This window comes from Tamandua tetradactyla, chromosome 13 (assembly GCF_023851605.1).
Source record: "Tamandua tetradactyla isolate mTamTet1 chromosome 13, mTamTet1.pri, whole genome shotgun sequence".
In the NCBI taxonomy this organism is placed as follows: domain Eukaryota; kingdom Metazoa; phylum Chordata; class Mammalia; order Pilosa; family Myrmecophagidae; genus Tamandua; species Tamandua tetradactyla.
In genome coordinates this window covers 53,118,574-53,145,087 of record NC_135339.1, presented here as the reverse complement: position 1 = coordinate 53,145,087, position 26,514 = coordinate 53,118,574, and the positions used below count along the sequence as shown (strand labels likewise).

The 26,514-nt window shown below is 37.0% G+C and overlaps 1 protein-coding gene across 13 annotated transcripts in view; it reads right to left on the bottom strand.

The window, feature by feature from the left end:
- The window catches only part of CPEB3 (cytoplasmic polyadenylation element binding protein 3), a 304,384-nt gene that overhangs the window by 45,890 nt on the left and 231,980 nt on the right, over positions 1–26,514 (bottom strand). For 8 of the 13 annotated variants that reach the window (XM_077125436.1, XM_077125434.1, XM_077125439.1 and 5 more), the window contains 3 exons: positions 7,273–7,404; positions 6,056–6,162; positions 1,663–1,851 (listed from right to left, as the gene is read on the bottom strand). The exons of 1 other annotated variant lie outside the window; for it this stretch is intronic. In XM_077125436.1, coding sequence (XP_076981551.1) covers positions 1,692–1,851; positions 6,056–6,162; positions 7,273–7,404 — 399 coding nt within the window. In that variant the 3' untranslated portion in view covers positions 1,663–1,691. Of the gene's footprint in view, positions 1–1,662; positions 1,852–6,046; positions 7,405–26,514 lie in introns of those variants that run through there. 4 more of the 13 variants (XM_077125443.1, XM_077125444.1, XM_077125446.1 and 1 more) reach the window with 1 other exon arrangement.

Below are 26,514 nucleotides of genomic sequence, written 5' to 3'. Positions count from 1 at the left end.
ACTACTCAATTAGCTGGTGTTCAGTATCCAACAGCCGGGTAGCTTCAGAACTGCTGGTTCAAAGCTAATGCATAGGGAGCTCCAAAATCACCCATTTTTTATCCCTAGAAATCAGTCACAAATACCTTATTCACTTACCTACTCCCCCTATTCGCCCCTGAGTTAGGGCATGGGAACCTTTTCACGAAGGGACAAATGTGGAGTCCGAGCATTCTAAAAACAACATTCCATAGTACTTTAATGTATATTCTCTTTTTAAAAATCAGAGTTAAAAAGTACCTGAAATACATTCATCTTCTTTTTTTTTAACCATAAGGGACAAAGAACTTTAAATATTAAATGATGTCCAGGATGATAGAGTGGCTTGGCTTAAACTCAGGCCTCCTGAGTTACCATCAGGACTCTCGGATAACCCTGCTCGAGGCAGGTTAAATCTTGGGCGGAATTCAGCCATGTTCTTAGCAAAAAAGAGATTCAGGACCGACTCAAACTGGTTTGGGATCCCGGGGGGAGGGGGGGGGGCACTTACCAGAATGGCTGCGGGAGGAGAAAATGGGCCCTTCAGGCATGGTGCTGGGGGGCAGACACTGGGCACCAAGGACCGCCAGAGCCACCTGGGAGGCGGCGGGGGTGGGATGGGGGATTGGGTGGCAGTACAGAAAAGGACGCAATGAGGGGTGGGAGGCATAGGTCAGTGCAGGAGCGCGAAGAGAAATTGCGCATGCACAAGGCGCGAAGGGCGGCCCCGTGTCACACGCCCCACTGAACATTCCTCTTCCACAGCTCTCAGGGAGCCGGTGGACGCCCCCATCATTGCCACTATTCTCTTCCCGCCCACTCCCCTCCCATTTCAGGGTGGTAGAGCCGGAGAGCTGGCCCCTCCTCTTGGCTGGATTTTTCTAAAGAGCCTAAGGGATTCGCGCGCTTAAGCGGGCTCAGAGAGTGCTCGCTCCTGCGAGCTCTTCGTCCTACCTTACAGCCCGCGCGCCGGCCCTACTGCCTGGCCTCAGAGGTCCGCTGGCTTTGGAAGGCCCTGCGCAGACCACGAGGGCGCACTTTTAAAGGCGTATGAGACCTGGGGTCGTTTGAAAGTACACGTGCCAACATTCCAAACCAGTTAATTTAGCAGCAGCATTTTCTACAAGCTCTCTAGGAGATTCTTTTGTGGAGCTATTTGTAACCCACTTTCAAAAAGGATTAAAGTTAGCGTCCATGAGAGAGCACGAGCATGTTTAAAATCGATACGGGATTTTAAAATGATCTTTTTTCTGAAATAGTAGGACAGAGCCTGGTGTCAAAAATAAAATGGAAGTGGTATACTTAGGTTTTCATTGACTTTTTTTGGTTGTAATTCTCAAAATTGGTTTCGTGTGGTAGAGAGACGTTGGTGTGAAACGTCAACTGTATCTCTAAAAATCTTGTGTTGGATACATATTCACATCGCGTTCACAATAAAATACTTTCATGTTTAAAAAATTCTTCTTAAAAAGTTATTTGTGCCAGAGAAAAGGTGAATTGTGGGTGATTTCTTTAGAAAAGGGTGAGAGAGAAAGAGAGATGCAGCTCATCAAGCAAACTGGATTGGAGTGTACAAATGTTCCCAGGTGCAAGCCATATACTCCAAACTCTTCCTTAGCAAATGCAAAGGATGACAAGTATCAGTACTTTGTACAACTAGATTTAATAAGTTATTACAGAAAAAAAATGAAGTCCAAACTACAAAGTTTAAGCAGTTGTAAGCAATAGCTGCATTGAGCTCCATGTTTAGTCACAGTACTGCAGTTCCATACAAGCAATATTAATCCAAGCCCCAAAGGCAGAAGCTGAGTAAGGGTTACTAGCAAAAACAATCTAAGAGAACAAGTAATAAAAGACACAATACATTTAAAATTAGTTGCTAGTTGAAAAACAAATACAGAGATCTTAGCTGTGAACACTCTAAAAGTTATGTCCATTATTTTTGACAGCAAAAATACAAATACCTAGTACTTTATACCCCAACAGAATTATATCCTGAAAAGAAAAAAATAGCAGAAGTTATCCTGTATTAGCACCCAAGTTTTCTACTTGTTGCAATTAAAATTGTCATCATACAAATTTAAACATCCTTGAATCACATATCCACTTCTTGACCCAGTTTGGGGTATAGAGTAAAGTTAACAGCATTAATTATAAAATACTCTGTGGTAAGATGGAACACTATTGCAGCTGAGATAGAGAAGTTTGATTATTATAAAAAACAAAACAAAACAGAAAGAAATATTAGCTGACATACCATACAAACTAGTGTAAAAAGCAACAATCCATATAAATAAGCCAGTTTTAAGAAAAAAGATACTTTTTTTTTCACTGATCTGTGACTAATCTTTCACTCGAATCTTGCAAGTAGAGATGTCACAATACTCAAATATTTAGTTAGGAGCTTTACCCAGTTAAATGCCATTTTGTTGCTAATAGATAAAATGAAAACTAGCAGTTATTTGCTAATTGCATAAATGCAGTACATTCTGCATTAGCCCATGCCTCACTAACAAGCTATAAAACACAAGATATAGGCAGAAATCTAAGCATAATCTTTATACCACTAAGCAAGAATTTACCAATTTCTTTTCTTCTGTTCCTAAATCACTTATAGTAGTTAATGTAAAATTCCAACCATAATACCCAATTTGAGTTAAAATTTTACATCACAACTTGATCTAATCTATATATTATTTACAAAACTGAATACATAGAGCATACCCAAGAGCCAACTCTGGACACACATTTCTCCAAGTTATTGATAACCTTGCCATGGTGGCAATGGAACTGGAAGAGGCCATCAATGACTAGTAGAAACACACTATCTATCTAGAGCACGTCATTGGATGTTCTGTTTACACAACACCAGTTTTGCAGCTGTATATATATTTTTAACTTTTAGATGCCATTACAAAGAGATGCAGCCTTAGTGTAGCTTCCAGGTGAGGTGGGAGTTGGAAAAGAAGCAGGAGGGCAGACAAAGAGCATGCATGGAGTGGGCCAGATGTGTTGCCAAAATAAGAAAAACAAGGGACACCATAAGAGGGAGCAGGCCAAGAATATGAGTGAAGCTTGAAACTGTCCATATACAGTGGTGACATCTGAGTGTGCTTCCTCCGTACTGCCAAGCTAGCCTCACTTGAAGGTAACATGGGTGAAACACTGCAAAGGAAGTCTAAACTACACAGAAGGCAGTGTCCTCTCAGCAATCTCCTTTGACTCTTAAATGTGAGCACTGTACATGCATGTAAAAGACTTGGCCTGAGGAAAGGCATCATCTTGCACATGCTCAACAGTTGTGGCAGAGTCATACACAGATATACACACTCACACAGATGCGCACACGCAAAGGAGATAATGAAGAGTTAGAGGAGAAAAAAGCAATGAAACTTTCTGTTGACCTGCCCAGGTTTTAAACCTGGTGGTGTTTCAGTAAGGTTGACTTCAATATCAGGGCCAAAGACCTGGCTACACCTGGTGCTGTATAAATCCACTGTGACATCCCTAGAGAACTGTACTGTGACATCCCTATCCATACACTGAACCACTGTAATAAAGGAAAAGGCTTGTCAAAATCTCACATGTTCTGCTTCATTCTGTCATTTTATTACCCAATTACCCATTACATTTTCCAATCACTTTACATAACCAACCATTTTCATCATTGTCACACTATTGTAAACCACATCAGCAAGTTAATACATAAAGCTTTGCATTTCAAAAAACTAGACACTTTAGTAACAATATTACAAAGGTTTTAGCTTCAAAAATAACTGAAAATGAAAAAAAATAAACTTTTAAAGAATTAGCATCATAAAATTAATTTATTCCAAGTAAAAATACAAAATAATATTATGACATTGACCAGATATGAAAGTCCCTCCCAGAAACAATTCTATTAATGATTGAGAAAGCACTCCTTAAAGAAAATACGAAATAAAATGAAAAATATGTAAATATGTTTAAATTTTTTCTTAGCAAAAAATCTTTCTAAAAATAACAATGAAAATTTGTCTCAGTACAAAGGCTACATTACTATTGAAAAAATACCAGCATGAAGAAAAGGTACATATTTGACAGTAGAAAAATGATTTCAGTGAATCACAATGTCTAAAGTTTGCAATGAAAATAAATCTGCAATAAAGATTTATGCCTTTTTTCTTTTCTTTTTTTTTCTATTTTTTATACAAACAGTACAAACAGTATTGCACATAACAACAAATAGTCGAGGTTAGGTTATAGCCTTCAAAAAATCGACTAGTTCAAGTGTCACACCAAGGAAAGGCCACAACAGGACCTGTGTTACCCAGGGGCTTCCCAGTCAAGATGCAGGTCAGAACACCTCTGTGTTTTAAAAAATAATTTTTTTGAAGGACCCTCTCTTTTAATATAACATTAACAACTTGGGGGCACATTTATTTACAAAACAAAAGGGAACATGTTATAATTTAATAAACTAAAAAAGTTCTCTTTAAAAAAATACAAACAGAAGAACTCTTTCACAATCCTGGTCAGTCGTGCACAATCAACGCTTGATTATAAATATACAAATTAAGGGAAAGTAGTTTCCACCATCTATTCACAACTTTCAGCACCAAATGGAGTTCATTTTTTGAAACCTATTTTCATAACAATGTTTTTTCATTTTCATTTTGCTTTATGTTATACAATCTTCCAGCTTTCTTTTTTTTTTTTAACCTCTCAGTGTTATTTTAGTACATGAAAGAGGGGTGCTTCTTCAAAAAGTTTTGCTTCTTTCACATAATTAGGTAGATTTCTGTAAGTTAGATATGATCTTTAATATTATAGTTATAAAGCTCTAACTTCTTCATTTTCAAAAAACACAAATAAGCATGAAAAAAATAAAGTTACCCATCTGTTAAATCATTTTTTTCTTGCAGAATTAAATTAATATATATTTTTCTGAATAAACTTACTTAGAAAATATCATTTTCTTTCCTATATTTCAAAATTGAGGTATTGCAAAAGATCATGTCAGTCAGAAAGCATGCCTTTTTCCTTAAAAACAAACAAAAAATCTCCAGCCAACTTTTGAAAACTCTAGAATACAAAAACTAGTAGTGCATAACAAAATTTCTTGTACAGATGAAAAAAACCACAAACATAGGAAAAGAAAAAAACATAAAACCATACCTGGGCTGGAAAAAAAGCAATATTTACGAAAAAAGCCCAGCGGTAACCTCAAAAGGGGAGAATTCTAAAAAGCATTTTTAATCCAGTAAAAAACTATTTTGTTTTTCCTTTTCGAAAACATACTATAGCTTGAGAGCTGGTAATTGCAACTAAACACTGGAGGAAAAAAAAAACAAAAACAAGAAAACTAAAGATAGCACAAGGACATCACAGCACATATAACACAGTGACCTAAATCTATTCTTCAGTGTCATATCCAGTCAGATTGTCCCCAGAATTCCAAAACATAGGAAGAAGATTAAAAAATTTAAATATTCTCACAATCATTGGGTGTGTTTATATATTACTATATGCAGCCCAAGAGGGAATGCTAAAAAAATGTCTGCGGGAGTATTAGCAGGTCTTAATTCTATTCAAGCTTTACAGGATAAATCCAGGGAATTAAGTAGTTAATTTCTCACCCAGACAACCAACTTTGCCCAGGCCATCTTATTTCATACAGACATTTATTTAGCATCACCATTACAAAGCTTTCTTGAGATATGCCTAGTCTGTCAATCTGACAATTTATCTCTATATATTGTATATATTCCTAGTGTTCATAAGCTAAAATGAGCTCTTTGGTTTTCTGGACAAGGTCTGAAGCTATGTAAAATGGTGCAAGCACTAGGAGATTGTAACTAAGAGCTCACGTGTTAGTTAGTATACCAGTTATGAACTGTCAAATTTATTAATGTCTGACAGAGGCTTTAAACAGTTAAGTTTGATCACAGTTAGACATAATCACTTTACTATATAAAATAAATTGCACAATATATAACAGAGCACCGCAAAGTACTTCATCTACCATCCACAAATTTGCTTTAAGAATATTCTATACCTAGGTTTTCTATTGGTTGTAATATAGGTCATTCTGTCGTGGCTCGTCCTCATCTCAGAAGCATTCCATTTACTGAGGCATGCCTTCTTCCAGTCAACTACCAATTCCTTGAATGAAAAAATATTTTTTAAAAACATGAGTATTTTATAGCTTATATAGATTCTTAATTTGTGCACTGTGGGAAGGTTTTATACTAGACATTGGATATAAAATTTATTGCATGCAGCAACCTGATTAAGTAAACATGCAGTCAGAAATATTGACCTTCCATTGAAGCGCTCTTAAGTCTATTCTGTTCTCCTTCTGGCAGCTGACTCTATCCCTAAATCACAAAAGAGTGTTGTTGGGTTTCTTTTTAAATTGATACCTTAGCCTGAATAGAGTATTATGGTATTAATAATACCATTTTAATAGCAGCAAAAGCTATTGCAGCATAAATTTACTTAACATTAAAGATCTAACCAAAATCCTCAGCAAAACAAAAATCAAACATGAGTGAAAAATAAAGATCCAGCTTATGAGGTATCCTTACAAGTCAAAATAGAAAGCAACTAAAGGCTTATTTTCATTAAGGATTATCCTTGCTCTAAATGACTCCAACTAATGATTGCTGAATTGTTGTGAAGTTTTTGCTACATCTGCCACCTACTCACGAATATTACCTTTGGTAAGTCTTCTTCTAGGGGCAACGCTCTAAGTTTCTGAAAATAAGTGCATGCTCCAGTTCAAAATCAATCAGAACAACAACAACACAACAAACAAAAATATCACAAACAACAACCTGATGGCTGCTGATGAGATGGCGTCTATATACTGTCACTAGTGACTAGTCAGGTATAAGAAATTAAAGTACCAAGCAGACAAAAGTGTGAATCAAAAGTGCAAATCAGTACCGTTATACACTGCAGTTTTGCATTATACTGGACACTGAGTTCAGTAATATGACTGTAAATAATAATAATAATAATAATAATAATAATAATAATAAAAAGACCCATTTCTTCTTTAAAAATCAAGAACGAATGCACAGATTTCCAGAACACTGTAAGCCCTGAGGCAGTGCCCTCTCTTTTCCCTCCTTGTTTTCTACTCCAGTACTTGTGGCTGGGTCTGCCCTGGGCTCAGCTCCAGCGGAACGGGACGTGGCGAGGGCGGTCACCTCCCTCCTTCACCAGTGGTTTGTGGAACTCCCGCCCGGCACGAGAATGTATGCTTGCCCAGCAGTATTCGCAGTAATACTGCAGACAGGTGACGTTGGCACAGAAGAACGGGGCAAACTTCCCACCACAGCGTGTGCCCTGGCACTCATCACACATCTGATCATCCAGCACATATGGCTTCACTTCCACCTGGACCCAAAGAGGAAAGACAGGGGAAAAAGGTTTAGCAAATCTTCTTGGTTTTTTTGTTTGTTTGTTTTGTTTTTTCCTTTTGACAGTCTACAATATAGCTTAATGACATGTCTTAATCAGATGCTTTGAACTTAGCTAACTTCTGATGGTAACTGAGAATATGGCTTTGGAATCAGCTCTTTGACTTACTAGTTGGGTATGCTTCGGCAAATTCTTGCCTTAGCACCTATCACTGTGTTTCAGTTTGCTCATCTGTAAAATGGCATAACAGAGTCTACCTCAAACAGTGTTGGGGGAGCATCAAGAGATTGAATCATGTAAAAGCACATGAACTGACTCCTGAAGGCTGGGCAGCATCTGACAACACAGGACAAGGAAGAGCATTTCAGAGAGAGGAACCAGCAAAGACAAAGGCCCATAAGTAGGAAAAGGTAGAACACTTATTTGGGGAAAGGTTTGGCTGGATCCAGGCAAGCGATACACTGAGGCTGAAAAGGTGGGGCTGAAGGGAAATACTGTGAGGCTTTGGGCTTCAATATTTTAATGTGAAGGCTTTCAAAAGACTAAAATCTCACCGCTGTATGCAAGTAGGTTGAAGAGAAAAGGGGAGATGTTAAGAAGTTACTATAATAATTGAAATAATTGAGGATTTTAAATATTTTGGTCTTTATTGCCTTAATCCCCACTCTACCCCCACCCCCTCAGACTGGAAGCTTCAACAGAAGAACCTTTTATCATAGTCCTTTAGGGAGCATATTATAAACTAAATGAAGCAAAGCTGTAGGACATGAGAATCAAAAGCAGGACAAATGATACCACAATTTTCCCCCATATCCCCTCCCTCAAACCTTAGAAACACCATTTTCATCAATATTAATTTTTTCATCTTGATTGCTACAAACTAGCACGGAAGTAAAAAGTCTATCATCAGGCCCCCTTCCACATCTACTTCCAGAGCCATTCTGGAGGAGAAGCACCCACTGTGCCCAATGTGGCCGTGGAAACAAGGACTCATGGACTTTTTGTTTTTCTTATTGTAAAAACTTAACATACATACATACATTCTTGACATAACAACATTCCATACATGTTGTTCCATACATGTCACAATATCATCACATAGCTGTATATTCATCACCATGATCATTTTTGAACATTCGTCTCACTCCAGAAAAAGAAATAAGAAAAAAACTGATACCCCCGCCCCTCCCTCTCATTGAACACCAGTGTTTCCATCTACCCAATTTATTTTACCCTTTGTCCCCCCCATTAGTTATTTATTTATTTTCATCCATATTTTTTACTTATCTGTTCATACCCTGGAATATAAGGAGCATCAGACACAAGGTTCTTACAATCACACAGTCACATTGTAAACGTTGCATCTTTATACAATTGTTTTCAAGAATCTAGGCTACTGGAACAGCGCAACAGTTTCAGGTACTTCCCTCTAGCCACTCCAATACACCATAAACTAAAAAGGGATACCTATACAATGCATAAGAATAACATCCAGGATAGCCTCCCAACTCTTTCGAAATCTCTCAGCCATTGAAACTTTATTTTATCTCATTTCTCTCTTCCCCCTTTTGGTTGAGAAGGCTTTCTCGATCTCTTGATGTCAGGTCCTGGCTTATCCCCAGGCTTTCTGTCCCACGTTGCCAGGGAGATTTACACCCTTGGGAGTCATGTCCCATGTAGGGGGTGGGGAAGGCAGTGACTTCACACGCTGACTCATGGACTTCTGAGATGAGCTAACTGCCTAGCAATGCGAGCTTCCTCTGGCTGCAGAGGGCACTGAAGGGCAGCAGTGTGGGAGGAAATGTGGGGAGATGAGAGAAAATGGAGGTAGCATAGAATAGACACTACTTCTCTGGTTCTCCTTCCCCTCTGAAAGCCTATCTGCCGGCCTCCCCTAGAGTGTTACCTTAGTCCTTAGATCCAACTACCAGCCAGACAATTCTACATGGAAGACCCACCTGACAAGCCTATACCACCTCTTGGTCACCCAGGAAAAACATCTTTACTGTACCTCTCGTTTCCCTTCCTATTTCTCCCTCTTCAGTTAGTAGGTGAGCTTAAAAAATATCTCTCACAAAAAATAAAAAACATATTAAAAAAATAATCTCTCACAATTGTCTCTGCATCATAATTTAAATTGTAGTGGCTCTGGGATCAATCTGTTTGGGTTCAGATTTGGACCATATCAGTAGCTGGGTAAGGCTTAGGCAAATTTCTCAGCCATTCTGTTTTCTCATTTATAAATGGGGAGAAAAGGAGACTTCCTATCTTATAGGTTTCAATGAGGATTTAAATGAATTGAACCAGAAAACTCCCAGACCAGTGCCTGGCATGTCATGGGTGCTCAAGTGTCAGTTTTTATTCCTACTGCTTTTTCTCTAATTCACACCATCTTAACCTTGTACCTGGATCTTTCAGTATTGATGGCCCCTGGTTCAATCCTTCTAGGTACATGTGGATATTTCAATAATTTATTTTCATAATGCTCTTCTCCCAGTCAAAGCTACTCAGGTTTTCTACCACCTTTAGCATTAAGTTAGGTGCCTTAGAACCATGAGGTACTCCCTTTCTTCTGAGATTCAAGTACAGATCACAGCCCCCATGAATTGCCTCAATCTCTCCTCCAACTACCCCCCAACTCAAATTCTTAACTGATCTCTATTTTTTTTCTTTTTTGTATTATTGTGATCTCTATTCTTACCTTAAATGCTCCCCTTACCCTTTCCTTCAGCCCACTCAAAAATGTCATGCACCTAAGGAGATACAGCCTTTCTTTTTTAAAATAAAAACTAACCATTTTAAAGTGAACAATTCAGTGACATTTTGTACTAGACAGAAACCACCACCTCTGTCCAGTTCCAAAATATTTTCCTCACCCCAAAAGGAAACCCTGTACCCACTAAACAATTGTTCCCCATTCCCATCTCCCCCAGCCACTAATCCCTGGCAACCAATAATCTTCTGTCTCTATGATTTACCAATTTTGAATATTTCATATAAATGAAATCATACAATATGTGACTTTTTATGTCTGGCTTCTTCCACACAGCATAATGTTTTTGAGGTTCATCCACACTGTAACATGTAACAGTATTTCATTCCTTTTTATGGCTAAACACTATTCTATTGCATTAATTTTCAGAGTCTGTTTTGAGCAAAATTGCATATATCATATATTCTGTATCCACTCATCAACTAACGGACATTTGGGTTGTTTCTACCTTTTGGCTACTGTAAGTAATACTGCCATGAACCTGCATGTTTTTGTTTTTGGTTTTTTTGAGTAACTGTTTCAATTCCTCATTGCTGGGTCATACGGTGGTTCTGTGTTTAAATTTTTGAGTAACCATCAAACTGTTTTCCACAGTGACTGCACCATTTTGCATTTCTACCAGCAATGTACAACAATTCCTATTTCTCTATATTCTCAACAACACTTCTTTTCCATTTAAAAAAAAAAACTATAGTCATCCAAATGAGTGTGAAGTGGTATCTATTGCACTGCAGCTTTAATTTGTATTTCCCTAATGGCTAATTATGTTGGCATTAGGGAAATACATTTTTTCATGTGTTCATTGACTATCTGTATGTCTTCTTTGGAGACATGTCTATTCAAATTTTTTGCCCTTTTTAAAAATAGGCTTGCCTTTTTATCATTAAGAACTCTTTATATATTCTTTATACATTCTTTTCTTTTATTTTTTTTGGCATGGGCAGGCTCCAGGAATTGAACCCAGGCCTCTGGCATGGCAGGTGAGAACTCTGCCACTGAGTCACCATTGCCCGTCCTCTTTATATATTCTTGATACTACACTCTTATCCAATATATGATTTGCAACTATTTTCTCCCATTCTATATATTTATTTATTTATTTTTTTTTATTTTTTTACATGGGCAGGCACAGGGAATCGAACCTGGGTCCTATGGCATAGCAGGCAAGCATTCTTGCCTGCTGAGCCACCGTGGCCCTATTTTCTCCCATTCTGCAGGTTGTCTTTACTTTCTTGATAATATCTTTGAGGCACAAAAGTTTATTCTATTTTAATGTTTTGTTGTTTATGCTTTTGGTGTCAATCTAAGACTCCACTGCAAAATTCAAAGGTTATAAAAATTTATTCCTATGTTTTCTTCTAAGAGTTTTATGGTTTTAGGTATTATATTTAGGTTGCTGGTTCATTTTGAGTTACTCTTTTGCGTACGGTATGAGGTAAAAGCCCGAATTTATTCTTTTGCATGTGAATATCCAGTTTTCCCAACACCATTTGTTGAAGAGACTATTCTTTCCCTATTGCATAGCCTTGGCACCCTAATTGAAAATCAGTTATAAAGGTTAATCTTAATGATTTCAGCCCCAGGGACCCATTCCTTCCTCCTTTGAACATAATACTCCCCATTACTCACCTGGAATTTTTAGAGAGCACTTTTTGGTTTGTGCAAAAACATCTTGAATTTTTATGGAAATCTTCCTAAAATTCAGTATTCACCCTGCCCCCTCTTAAGCACGGGATATCATGAACATCCTATATTGTAGTGCCAGCTAATACAGCACAGTGGCCAGTTTTCACTTTTCTGCCAACCTCATCAACATCTGGCTGTTAGCTACCATTCTAATCACTCCTTCAAGCCACCCTTCATAAGTCTGTCTTCCAATAACTTTCATTTGGTCTGCTAAGAGCTGCACATTAAATGCCAGCCAACAGACTCTGAGGAAAGCCAGCAAAGCAAAGAACGTGCCTTTTGGACTGTTACTTTCTTTCAGAGGCATTTCCCAAAAACTTCTATAGGGCTGCCTTCCAGTGGGTGAGGGGGACTATTACTGCAAAGCCACAAGCTGTGCCTGAATGTAAGGTATTTATCTGAACAGTAGAGGCTTGCCCAAAAGATAAGACACACATCCTAAGGCAAAATGATGCAAAAACACAGAGTGCAACTTGGCTAGTACAACCTCTCCAAAAGCAACAGTCAGGTAGGATCTCTCACAATTTAAATCAACAAAAGATAAGCAGCTGCATAATGGATATTGGTATTTAGGTGGTCACTGACTAAAGAACGGTAATTATTCTGGATTCACTCATTTACTAATATTTATGTACCACCTATTAAAAACTGAAAATATAATGAATCACAAAAAAGTTCTTCCCTCAAATAATTTTATGGTAAATGAGAGTTTCTTAAACTTCAGGTGTTCCAAAACTAGTTGTGATTTTTGCCATATCCCAATGCTACCTATACTATTGATTGATATTTCAATCAACTATCTAAATTAGTTCAATTTTTCCCATATACATTTTATTTTAAATCTTAAAATAAAATATGGTTTCTCTCTTAATCACTTAAATCACCTGAAATATCATTAAGCTACAACACTTTGGAGACATGGATCTAATGAAATCATATTACTGATCTACACTACCCTTAAAGTCCAAATACCCTTAAAGTCTGGCAGGGTTAGACACATCCCCAAACTGACCCTCTATCTTACAAGAACTTGCAAGCACAGGAGATAAAAACTACCTAGAGAGACATACCTTGAGTCAGATTGACATGCCTAATGGAGATGATCATGCTCAAAGAAGCCAAATAATACATGTAATTTACTGATAAGCTGGTAGCCATTAAGGATAAGGAAAACAAACTTGGAGCCTTAGGAAAAACAACTATAAGAAGAGGGATAAAAGGAACAATATATTTAGAATGATATAGACAAAGAACCATATTTTAACAAAGTGATCTCAGTGCTAACATTACTTTGTTTATAAAAGGTTGGAGAAATATTTGTTTACAGTCATTTTGACATCAGTCAACAAACTGAACTCCCCACTATGTAAATAAAGTAATGACTAAACAATTCTTGTTGGCAGAGAGGAGATACCAGGGAGACCATAAACTATTCATAAGTACAGAATTCCCCTTCTTCGACCTGAAAGGACATGGTAATGAGAAGGGAAGCACCGGCCAAAGTCAGAATCAATTTGAATTACATGCCAAAGGTCATACTAAGGACAGTCAAAGACTAGTCCTTGCTGCAATCTGACCTCTGGTGACAAACAATCTAATTAAGTGAGTTAGGAAGTGGGGGTGGGGGGGAAATGTAGGCATCCCAGGACAGGTAAGGCAGATTATAATTTCTAGAAGCCAAAAGTGAAGATTTCAGATAATGGAGCTAGAATGGACAAACTAGAGAAAAAGACCAAGTGAGAGATGAAGTTTAATGGAGATAAATGTCAGGGATTGCACCTGGGGGAGGGGGGATTGGCAGCAGAAATACAAGGAAGGTATGTGCCAATATGTAAGGATGATGTAGGCAAATAGTAGCACATGCAAGCAAGACATTAGTTCAAAGAATCAGGAGTATAAGGAGACTGACAAAAGGATGAATTTAAGCTAAGGATTTGTGACACGCTATAGGAAAGGAAACAGGATGAACCGGAGATAATGGGTGTGAAGGGCAGAAGGGAAAAGGTACAGAATTGCCATGTTATATTTAAGGAAAGCGACAAAAACATGAACTTTTTTTTTTTTGCTTAAGAGAAATCTAAGAAGATGTCAAACAAAAGAACACTGTCTCCATGTGGTGATGTCAGAATATTCTAAAAGAGAGGAAAGTGGGTGTGAAGGAGGATGGAGAGCTACTTGACTGAAAACACCAGCTCCAAAATTGGGTCTTTCTCCTGGCTTCAAGGGAGATACCCTCGTAGTTATACTAGGAGCTGAGTTACTAGATGCTAGCACTGAATGAGAATCCTTTGTCTCTCTGCAGGCTTCCCAGAAATCCAGACCAAATGCTGTGAGAGCAAACCTCAACTGCTGCTTTGGTCTGAGCACCACACTTTAGAAAGACATGATACTGTCAGAGAGAGACGACTCACTTGCAGATCCTCTATGATGCCGGCTGGAAGGAGGCTATAATTCTCAATAGAAACCCTTATTATATGGCTATAAAACTCCATGACATTTCCAGGACTGGAAGGAGAATATCTAACAAAAGGCTACTACTCAATAGCCACTGTTCAGTATAAGCTCCAGAAATATTTCTCTCTGAAATCTCTCAGGAATTAGTTATATTGAAGAGATATAATGGTAATGAATAATTTATTCTCTTCAAAACTGAATTATAAAAATTTCTTAATGTATTTTTATTGTAAACAACAAACAAAACATGCAAGCATTCTTGACATACAAACATTCTTGGCATTGCAATATATGGCTCACAATATTTACATCTATGTGGAAATTAACACACATATTTACAAATATGTGGAAATTAACACACTATTAAACAACTAATGGATCAAAGAAGAAACCACAAGGGAAACTTGTAAATATCTTAGGATGAATGCAAACAAACAAACAAACAAACAAAAAAGCATACCAAAACTTATGGGATGCAGTGAAGGCAGAGCTCAAAGAGAAACGTACAGCTTTAAATGAATATGTTAAAAAAAGGAAGAAACATGAACTAACTAGAATAGGTAAACTCAGTCTTAAATGTAGAATATAGGGTATGGAGAGATAGACAGAAGCTAAAAAAAAAAAGGGGGGGTGGGGGAGTGGTTACCTAATATGTACAGAACTCTTAACGAGGTTCAACTTAAATGTTTTAGAATAGATAAAGGTGATGGTAGTTCGATATTGGGATTATAAGTAATAGTATCATATTACAGGTGATTTTTGTTGTACAACACTTATACAAAGAGTTAATAATAGAGTGGTATATGGGGGGAAATTACCTATTACAAGGTACAGATTATAGTTAACAGCAATACCTTAATATTCTTTCATATACAGTAACAGGTGTACCACACCAATACTAGAGGGTCAATAATGGGGTGGGGGATAAGGGATATGGGGTGTTTTGAATTTTTGTTTTTTGTGTCTGTTATTTCTCTTATTGGATCATTGAAAATGGTCTAAAACGATGATGATTGCATAACTAAGTGATGATATTGTGAGACACTGTATACTTTTGAATATATCTCAATAAAATCTTCAGATTAAAAAAAAGACAATAGGGAGCACATGAAAAAAAAAAAGAAAAGAAAAAGAAAAAGAAGACCACACTATCAATAATCTAACTTTACACTTCAAGAAACTAGAACAAGAGCAAACTAAAACTCAAGTTAGTAGAAGGAAGGAAATAGTAGAGATAAATGAAATCAAGAATAGAAAAACAGTAGAGACAATCAACAAAACTAAAAGTAGTTTCTTTGACAAGATCTATTAATATTGACAAATCTTTAGCAAGACTGACAGGGTGAGGGGGGGCAAGGTGAGGAGAGAGGAGAAAAATAACTAAAATCAAGAATGAAAATGAGGACATTATGATTGACCTTACACCTTACAGAAATGAAAAGGATTATAAGAAGGTACCATGGACAATTTTATGCCAATAAATTAGAAAAACTGTATTTAACGGACAAATTCATTGAAATATACTAATTACCTAATCTGACACAAGAAAAAAATTTTAAAAATCTCATCAGACTACTAACAAGTAGAAATTGAGTTATGAATTAAAAACCTTCCAACAAAGTACAGGACTAGATCGTTTACTGAATTCTGCCAAACAATTAAAGAATATTTAACGCAAATCCTTCTCAAACTCTTCTAAAAATGGAAGAGGTAACATTTCCTAACTTATTCTATGAGGCCTGCATTCCCCTGAAGCCAAAGCAAGCACATACAAAAAAAGAAAATTACAGATCAATATCCCACATTAATATAGATACAAAAAATCCTCAACAATATACTGCTAAATCAAACCCAAAAATTATTAAAGGGATTATATGCCATTACCCAAGTGGGATCTGTTCCAGGATTGCAGGGATGATTCAACATAAGAAAATCAGTGTAACACACCACACTAATAAAATCAAGGAGAAAAAAACCCACACGATCATCTCAATGAAGAAAAAACATCTAACAAAATCCAACATCCTTTCATGATAAAAACACTCAGAAATTTAGAAATAGAAGGGAACATTCTCAGCACGATAAAGAGCATTTATGAAAAACCCAAAGTAATTATCATATTTAGTAGGAAAGATTGAAAGTTTTCCCTCTAAGATCAGATACAAGACACAGATGCCCGTTGTCAACTATGTTATTCAACATTATACTGAAAGTTCCAGCCAGAACAAACAGGCAAGAAAAAGAAATACAGGGCATCCGAACTGGAAAGGAAAAAGTCAAATTATCCCTATTCGCAGATGACATGATTCTATATACTGAAAGACCCAAAAGAATCCACAAGAAAATTACTAGAACTAATAAACGAATTTAGAAAATGTACAGGATAAAAGAAACACATGCAGAAGTCACAGTTGGGTTTCTATATAACAGTAATGAACAATCTGAAAAGGAAATAAAGAAAACAATTCCATTCACAATAGCATCTGAAAGAAAAGGATACCTAAGAATAAATTTAATCAAGGAGATGAAAGAGTTGTGCACTGAAAACTATAAAACATTGCTGAAAGAGATTAAAAGATGACCTAAATAAATGGAAAGACATTCTGTGTTTATGGATTGGAAGACTTAATGTTGTTAAGATGTCAATACTGCCTAAAGTGATCTATAAATTCTATGCAATTCTCATCAGAACTGCCGCATCCTTTTGGCAGAGATGGAAAAGCTGATCCTCAAATTCATATGGAATGGCAAGGGGTCCTGAATAACCAAAACAACCTTGAAAAGAAGTTAGAGGACTCACACACCCTTATTTTAAAACTTACTTCAAAGCTATAGTGATTAAAACAGTGTGGTATTGATTTATGGATAGACATATAGATCAATGGAATAGAATTGAGAGTCTGGAGATAAATCTACACATATATGGCCAGTTGACTTTCAAGAAGAATGCCAAATCCAGTGATTGGGGAAGTAAGAGTCTTCTCAAGAAATGGGGCTGGGACAACTGGAAATCTACGTGCAAAGAATGAATGTGGACACCCACCTCTCATTGTATTAAAAAATCAATTCAAAGTGTATCAAAGACCTAATATAAGAGTTAATATCACAAAATTCTTAGAAGAAAACGGAAATATCATCAGGACCTTGTAGTAAGGCAATGGATTTTTAGATTGTACACCAAAAGTATGAGCAACAAAGGAAAAAAGACAAAATGGACTTCATCAAAATTAAAAACTTTTCTGCAAGGACATTATTAAGAAAGTGAAAAGGTAGCATATAAAAATGGGAGAAAATATTTAGAAGCCATATATCTGAAAAGGGATTAATATCTAGAATATGTAAAGAACTCCTATAACTCAATAACAAAAAGACAACCCAATTTAAAAAATTTATCAAGAATTTGAATCACACACCTCTCCAGAGAAGATATTAAAATGACCAATAAGAGAGGGTCATTAGAGAGACGCAAATTAATACTACAACATAACACTTTACACCTCTAGGATGGCCATTATTAAAAAAAATGAAAATAACAAGTGTTGCCAAGGTCATAGCAAAGTAGGAACCCTTGTACATTGTGGGTGAGAATATAAAATGGTACAGCCACTGTGGAAATCAGTTTGGTGGCTCTTCAAAAAGCTAAACCTAGAATTACCATATGACCCAGGAATTTCACTTGTAGGTATATACACAAAAGAACTAAAACTAAACAAAAGACTCAACAGACATTTATACACCAATGTTTATCACAGAGTATTCACAGTAGCCAAAAGGTGGAAGCAACCCAAGTGGCCATCAACAGATGAATGGAGAAACAAAATGTGGTATATCCACACAATGGAATATTATTCAGCCTTAAAAAGCAGTGAAGTGCTGGTACCTGCTATGACATGGATGAATCTAGAAGACATCAATTTGAATGAAACAAGCCAGACTCAAAAAGACACATATTGTATGATTTTTCCTATATGAAACACAATAATCAAATTCAGAGAGACAGAAAGCAGAATAGTGGTTACCAGGGGTGAGGGGAGCCGGGAATAGGGGGTTATTGCTAAACGAATGTGAGTTTTGGTTTGGGATGATGAAAATAGTCTGGAAATAGTAGTGAAAGTAACACAGTATTGTCAATTACTTGATGCCAAAGAATTGTGCACTTAAAATGGTTAAGATGATTTTTATGTTATATATCTTTTATCACAACTAAAAATAAACAATTTGTTAAAGAAAAATGCAAGAATTCAGCTACTGACAATAGAAACAAACTGTTGATACAAAATCTTTATTAGCTAAAGCAAACACAATAGGAGTAAGTCTAGATACGCGCTAACAGAGCTCCCATGACAGATAATTCTCCCATTTTGGGTAATGAGCATTTAAGATGCTGGCAAGTATATAACTCAGTCAAGATTAGGACATTTCTAAAATGTCGTTAGACTATTCTTTCTGATAAATATAGGTAAATTCTGACCCAGGTTTACTACTTTTTAAAACAAATTCCTGAGGTCTGAGAATATCTAAGGGAAATAAATCACTTCAAATAACTAAAATCAATAAATTACATTTAAACTACATTGGCTTCCTTTAACAATACATCTATGACCCTTAGTGTTTTAACATGAGCCCACTTACAATCGGTTCAAGATACATTTTGAACTCATATCTGTCCTTTGAAAAGTCAGCTCAGCTAAAGCCACAAAGTACAAGCCTTAAAGTAAAACCATAGAGGGATAAATGACAATGTATCAAAGCCCTATTAAGTGTATAAACACTATTCAATGGCTAGGAAAAGAGCAACATTGAAACTTTAAAACTCATTAAGGGATACCTTGTTTAAAGGTGACTATAAGAGTTGGGTATAGGTATCTGACACCAAATTGGGCTCTATTACTGCTGCCAGCTCACCCACTGTTCTGACCTTAACAGCAAGTTTGTTCCATTCTAAGGGAGATGATAAGGTCCCTGGCCATGTGTAATTTAAATCCAGGAGCTTAGTAGGATGGTGGTTTCAGTGTGAGCCTAGACATTCTGTGTAAGAGTCCTGACTCCATTATGAGGCCATTTCATATCATCTGGAGCAACATGACTTCCTGGAAAATCTATTTTATTTGGTGTGCTCAAAGCTTTTAAACAAAATGTGCTCCTAATCTTCTTAGCTTGTGTTACACAGTACACATGTATAAAGGCCTAAAAGCCACGGTAACCTCATTAACATTCCTGTCAAACTCAGTGTCTTTCTAGTTGTTAGAGCAGATCTTCCACCAACAGGCAGTACTAAGAATGCTTAAACATAAATTTTTAGTTTTCTAGTGTGAGCTGGAATGCTGCTGTTTAGAGAGCAGATGACAGATGCCTATAAAATTAAAGTAGCAACATGAAAACAGCTTTTCCTTTGCAACAAAGTAATCCACAATCTTCAGATACAGCAAATTCACAGTTATTAATTTTAGAAGACATCAGATTAAAAAAAATTGTAGGGGTACATATTTCGGTTTTATTTTCTTCATGGCTTTAAAAGGATTAGATTTATCGTTTTTCATATTTCTAAGTGCTAAGGAATGAAAGGTTTTAAAATTCCTCTTGTGACTCTCCCACAGTTCAAAATGTGCTTATCATTACACAGCAGGGCTTCCATGTCAATACCTCTGCTGTATGTTCATATTCTAGAGTGCAGAGAGATCAGTGAGTGCTCTGTTTGACCTGGAGACAACTTTTTAATGAAACATAGAAGGTTTAGCTCACAGTATTGTGCCCAGACTACAAATTTATCCCTCTAGTCTGGTTTCCTCTCATACTGCTTGAGAATAGGGCTGGAGGTGTACGCATAAATCAGACCCAAATAAGGTCCAGTAGTGGAAGAGAAGTAACGGCAAGAAAATTGAGAAAAATATGTGACTCACATAACTGTCCTGGCATCATCCCCTCAGGATGGAAAGGTGCAGAGAACCCTGGCTCTATCCATTAACTGGTTATGTTACAACCTCATGGGACTCAGTTTCCCCTATAAGGTGGTTGGACTAGCTCTTCTAAGAGTAAGCACTGACCAAGAAATTGCTAAATGAATGATATCACTTGACCTCTGGGGTTAGAGACCTTGAAGTCTTACTGTGATAACTACTTAGAAAAATGGCAATGTCTTTTTCCCCATCATATATCTCATCAGCAACCTCTTACATTAAAATATGAACATGAAAGAAGACCATTTCAGTTACTCCAGAGGTTTTGTATTTAAAATGATCACAATTCCAAGGAAGAAGACATAAAAAGACACAATAGGACAGTAGAGATCAGGGAAGTAAAGACTAGATAAAAAGGTCCCACTCATCTCAAAGAAAAATTCTTCAGATGACTCAAACTACATTTAAAAAGCATTTCTACTTAAAAGTGCTGAGACTCCCAGTGCTTCAAAATAAACCCAGGTAGGATTAGTTTAGACAATATTTGAACTCACTCCCATGTGTTGCTTCCTGTCAAATGGTTAAATCAAGCATGGCTACAGCTAGGAAGCTTTCAAGTCAGATAAGGCAGGAATCAGTAACAACAGCAAGATAAAGGCTGGACTGCAGTTGTTCCAGACTAAGGCTAGAAACAAAAAGAGTTTGGGAAAAGGTGATCAGGGCCCTTACCTCTTTTGCTATTGAGTTGTCATAAATATTCCAGCTGTGTCCACAGACAAAGGGGTTGTATTATCAGCACTTGTTATTATGGTTACTGGGTTATATTAATAATCTCCATGCAGCCCAAAATTATAAAGCCTTTGATAGTCTTTAACTAAAACTCAGGCCCACAGGTTACCAGTGAAGAGGGGGGAAAAAAAGAAGATTAAATATGTAAGTACTTTAAGTTCTTATGAAGAAAAGTACATAATGGATCCCATCTCATTAAATCAGAATGGGTTTATTCTAAGTAGCATGCCCCTGGAAGCAAACATGTGCTATGGCTTAGCTACCATAATGTTCTTTAAATAAAAGTATCAGAAAGCCTCAAATGAGTAAATGAAAGTCAATTCTTCTCTGCATCACACAAAGAGTCAAGCAAATATTATTCATCAATACTATATTGATTTCAAAACGATTTTTCTTTCTTATGTAGAGAATGATATTTTATAAAGATGCAACAGAAAGTTTCAAGTAATCAAAAGACAAAGACATATACATACAAAAGGGAATATCAGCTACTTCCTCAATGCCCCTCATTTACTGCCATGTATACTCAGCTGCTGTTTCCCTGACCCACCCAAACCCTCTGTGGATAGAAAATATATGGTGAGTAAGACACACTTGAATAAAAAAAGACTGAGGAAGAAATCTGGAGGGAAAACAATCAACTGCTTATAGAGCTTCTGAATTTGGTCATGAAGATGGAAAAAAGATGTAAACACAATGTTTGGTAAACAGGGTTTCCTGGAACATTATTCCCAAGAGATATCATTTTAGAAGAGTACCATGATCAAATGAATTCAGGACAAATTTCCTATTGTTTCCTTAGAATGTCAAAATGAAAATCAATAAATAAACAATTTTAACAAGTCCTAGAACAAAAAGCCTAATTAATTTTCCTTAAGCAAGCATTTCTAAATGCATCACTCAGAAAAAGTATTTTTTTGTAAATCAGGTATTAAAATCCTAAGGAACTTGGAGAAAAAATATGGAATTATTAAACTTTACCATCAGGAAATCCCCTGATAAGGTATCAAACATTAGGGACACCCAAATCAATAGGCCAAGCCCTTGATCTTAAGGCTTACTCTCATGAAGCTTATGTGGGTAGCAGAAAAGCTTAGCCTACCTATAGGTATTCCTAAGACTTACTTCTGGAGGACCTCTTTTGTTGCTCAGATGTGGCCTTACTTCCTCTAAGCTCAACTCTGTAAGTGAAATCATTGCCTCCCTGCTATGGGGCCTGGCATCCAGGGCTGAAACTCTCCCTGGTGGCATGGGAGATGACTTCCAGTGATGAGTCTGGCCCTGGCACTGTGGGATCAACAATGCCATCCTTACCAAAAGGGGGAAAAGAAGTGTAACTAATAAAGTATCAGTGCTGAGACAGTTCAAATAGAGTCAAGAGGCTACTCTGGAAGTGACTTTTATGCAAGCTTCAGTTAGACATTGCTACCTATCATAACTTGCCAACCCCCAACCAAAACCTTTTCAGCCAATCTTAAAGAACACCTAGGGTAATATATAAGATTCTACAAAGGCTTCAGGCACTAGGGCAACTTTCCAGAGACCTACAACCTCCAGATGGGTCCCTGGACCAGATAACTCCTGAAACCTAGAGGGCACAGCCTCTCCAGAACATCAGCTAGTTACATTTCCCTACCCCATGTTATTGTTAGCCCCTTCCAACATGAAGAAGCTAGACTGGCCATAGCTCAAATATCCCTAAAGAGTAGGAAAGAAAGATCAAAGGTGATGGTGGAGTTATACAGAAAAAGTAAGGTTTAACAAATGTATATAATTGCTGAATTAAATTGATACTTCTTTCAGTCTCCAGTATCTTAGAGCAATTAGAAGTAAAAACCCAAAATTGTGAAACTGTACCCCATACTAAACTTTGAAATCGGTTCTACAACTAATTGCTGTGCTGTGCTTCGAAATGTTGTGCAGTGCTTTGAAATCTATTGCTTTTTTTAGTATACATGTCATTTTTCACAAAGAAGAAAAAAAAGTCAAGTGTGATGATAAAAAAAAATTGTTTCTTCTAGCCTCCTATATTCTGGAGCAGCTAGAAATAAAAATCTGATAGTGCGGTAGCCCATAACAAACGCTGGGATCTGTCCTGTAAATACTTGTTGAAGTGTACTTTGAAAATTATTGCTTTTTCCTTTCTTTGCTTTGTATATATGTGATAGTATAAAATTTAAAAAGAAATGCTTACAGTGTTCAATTAAGCTAAGTAAGTACATGGAACCTTGAGTAGCGCATGAGATTTTGTAGGTGTGTCCAGAGTGATGCCCTGATAAATCCCAGAGTGATTTGAACAACGAATAAAAAAGTATTTGCAAAGTCCCCTTGGGGGAATGGTGAGAAAGGGGGAAAATTCACCTTTCCCAAGTGGAAAATTCTTGCTATTCTCACAAGCAGTGGGGACAACAAAAAATAAAATAGAAAGAAATGCTGAGAACTGTAGCACTGGGTATCATACAACCTTGATATTGTCAACAAATTGTGAGTTGGCCAGTAACTGGTGAAAATAAGCTACAGAATACATATTATATAAGCTTTAAAGGATTTATTTCAAGATGCTGACAGTTTGTTCTTGGAAGTAAAAACTGAGGCATGAATTACATGTGTCATTTATAATAATAGTATTCTGAAATAAGGGTCATTAACAACAAAATGCCAGATATATTGGCTTATACTGACTTGAAAAGGTTTCTACATGAAGACAACATGAAAATGAAAAGCAAAAGCAGAACTGCAAGAACAGAAAAATTTCAAACTCATTTTGTTACATTTTCAAAATGACCTATGGATACACAGAAAATCATCATAAACTAAATGATGTGCCCTGCTCTATAGAGTGTACGGTCTTTAAAAAGTTATTTGAAATATAGAAATACATACAAAATTCACAAAGGGACCTATAATCTAACTTTAGGGGTTTCTAAGTAGGCCTAGGGAAAAGGACCTCACGGAAACAGCGGGTTGGAAAGGAATATTAAAATCCTGGATGAGCAGCAAGGCTAAGGAAGGAAGCCCCATGAGCAGAGACAGATCTGCCCTTAACTGATACGTGTCTTGAATAAATCATCAAACCTCTCCTAGATTCTCTTCTGCTGCAAAAGATCATGCCTAAGATTAAGTCCAGCTTTGGCATTCTGTACGTATAAAAGAAAACTTTTTGATATTCTAAACAGCAAAACCTAAATCTCTTTATTATTCAAGTGAGAATTCTTTTTTTTTTTTTTTTTTTTTAGAGAGAGGGAGGAAAGGAAGGAAAGACAGAGAAGGAAGGAAGGATGGAAGGAAGGGAAACATTTTTTTTAAACGTTTTCTTGTTTTATTATATTTTGTTTGTTTGTTTGTTTTTTTACATGGGCTGGGGCCGGGAATCGAACCGGGGTCCTCCGGCACGGCAGGCAAGCACTCTTGCCCGCTGAGCCACCGCGGCCCGCCCTCAAGTGAGAATTCTTAATAGTAGAAATAGAAAGCTGTGCAAAGGGCACAGCTAAAATTGATTCAATTCTGTGAACATATTAAAAACACTGAATTGTACACTTTATATTCATGAATTGTATGGTAACTGATTTGTATCTCAATAAAGCCGTTACCAAAAATGCCTCTTCCTTAAAGATCATGGCGTTATGGATAAGTTATATGACACAGAGATGAAAGTGCCAAAGTTACACGATCAACTGTTCCTGTAAATGCTGTATACAGACACACTTATTTTATATTCACAGGCAAGCCAAAAAGTCTCTAAGATGGTGAGAAGAAACCAAATCTATAAGGGTTGTGTTTTCCCCATAAACCATACTATCTAAAAACTTAAGCAGTAATAATGATGAACAACAACAATGATATATATAATAAAACTGGACTCTGGCCCAGTGTTCTTTTCACTACCTAATATACCTTATCACTACATCTTCAGCATAGCAACTGATAAAAGTCAGCTTTGTAATATTAACGACTTCACTATTAAGTGCATTTGTAGCAAGATGGATACCATTACCCAGCAAGTGCTGGATGACATATCTAACTGCCATCGAGCTCTGGCTGTTCAATCCTCAAATCCCATTTAATCTTCATACATCTCCAGGAGGGAGTTAAGATGAGGACCAGAAGCCCCTGGCACTAAGGGATATGGTCGGGCTCACCAGTGACTGCTGCGGCAGAAGTTAAATGTACTGGAATCTCTTCTGGGCTCTGAACAACAAGCACTTTCCACTACATCTGCCTGCCACCCTAAATGTTTTTTATCAATGACCACTCTAAGATATGGAAGGTACAGTTCACCCAAATTTAGCAGGGAGAAAATAGTCAGTGGTTTTTCTGATAAGTTTGATGCTCCACTCACATTTTCATAGCCCATCCTACAACCATGCTATTAAAAATAAAGACTTTTCTCTATTTTTTCTCAAGTTTTAAATCTTGTGGGAAGAAATACTGAGAGTCTGAGCACAGCAGTAAGAGTGAGGGGTGAGAGTAGGGGCAAATAACAACAACAACAACAAAAAACAGTATTTGAATTCATTGTGATTCTTAATGGGGCTCAGAGACTACTGAAATCCCTGGGGTGAGTGTGCTTCTCTCTACTAAGGTGGAGGTCCATGAGGTGGTAGAGTGGAAGTAAAAGGAAGGTAGAATCATAGGGAAATGAAACCCTTCCCTGTATTCTTTTTTATCATCTCCAGGACATACCTCCTTCACAGTCACTAGTCCAGTGAGTTCAAAAGGGAACAAAGAAAGTTATGTGCATACACATAAGACACCGAGATATCTCAGGTTAAATAAATTGTCAGGGTCACCAGAGATGGGTGAGAAAGCAGTTTAATGTAATGGGATCTGGTGTACCAGACTCCCAACTGTATAGGGACATGCAAGACCTGCAGCAATAGCAGCAGTTAAGAGAAATTTTTAAGTAGCACCATATGTTAATTCAACAAATGTTTATTGAACACCTACTAATGTCTATGTATCAAGCAATAGGTAAGCTATAGGGATCAAGCAAAGAATAAGACAGATATCACAGAGGTGCATGGGTAGTTCAGTGGTAGAATTCTCACCTGCCATGTGGGAGACCCAGGTTCAATTCCCAGTTCAGGCACCACCACCACCACCACCCCCAAAAAACGTGAACAAAACTCCCTATGATATACATACCACATAAATGTGTCTCTGGGTATGTATGTATAGGCACAGAAATATATATACATAGTAAAACACGTTAAAAAAAAAAGACAGACACCAGGTCTTTTCTTGTGGAGCTTAAAGCAGTAGGGAGATTACTGGTATAAAAGGGGAAGCTCAGTGTGCCAGTGTCACTCACTGTACCCAAGAAAAGCCATGCTTTAATCCTGATCCAGTTTTATGGAGGTAGCCCTTTCTCTTAATCCTGATTCAAAACTGTAGGTGGAAACTTTTGATTAAATCATCTCCAAGGCAATGTGGCACACCCAATTGTGAGTGTGACCTTTTGATTAGATGGAGATCTGACTCCACCCA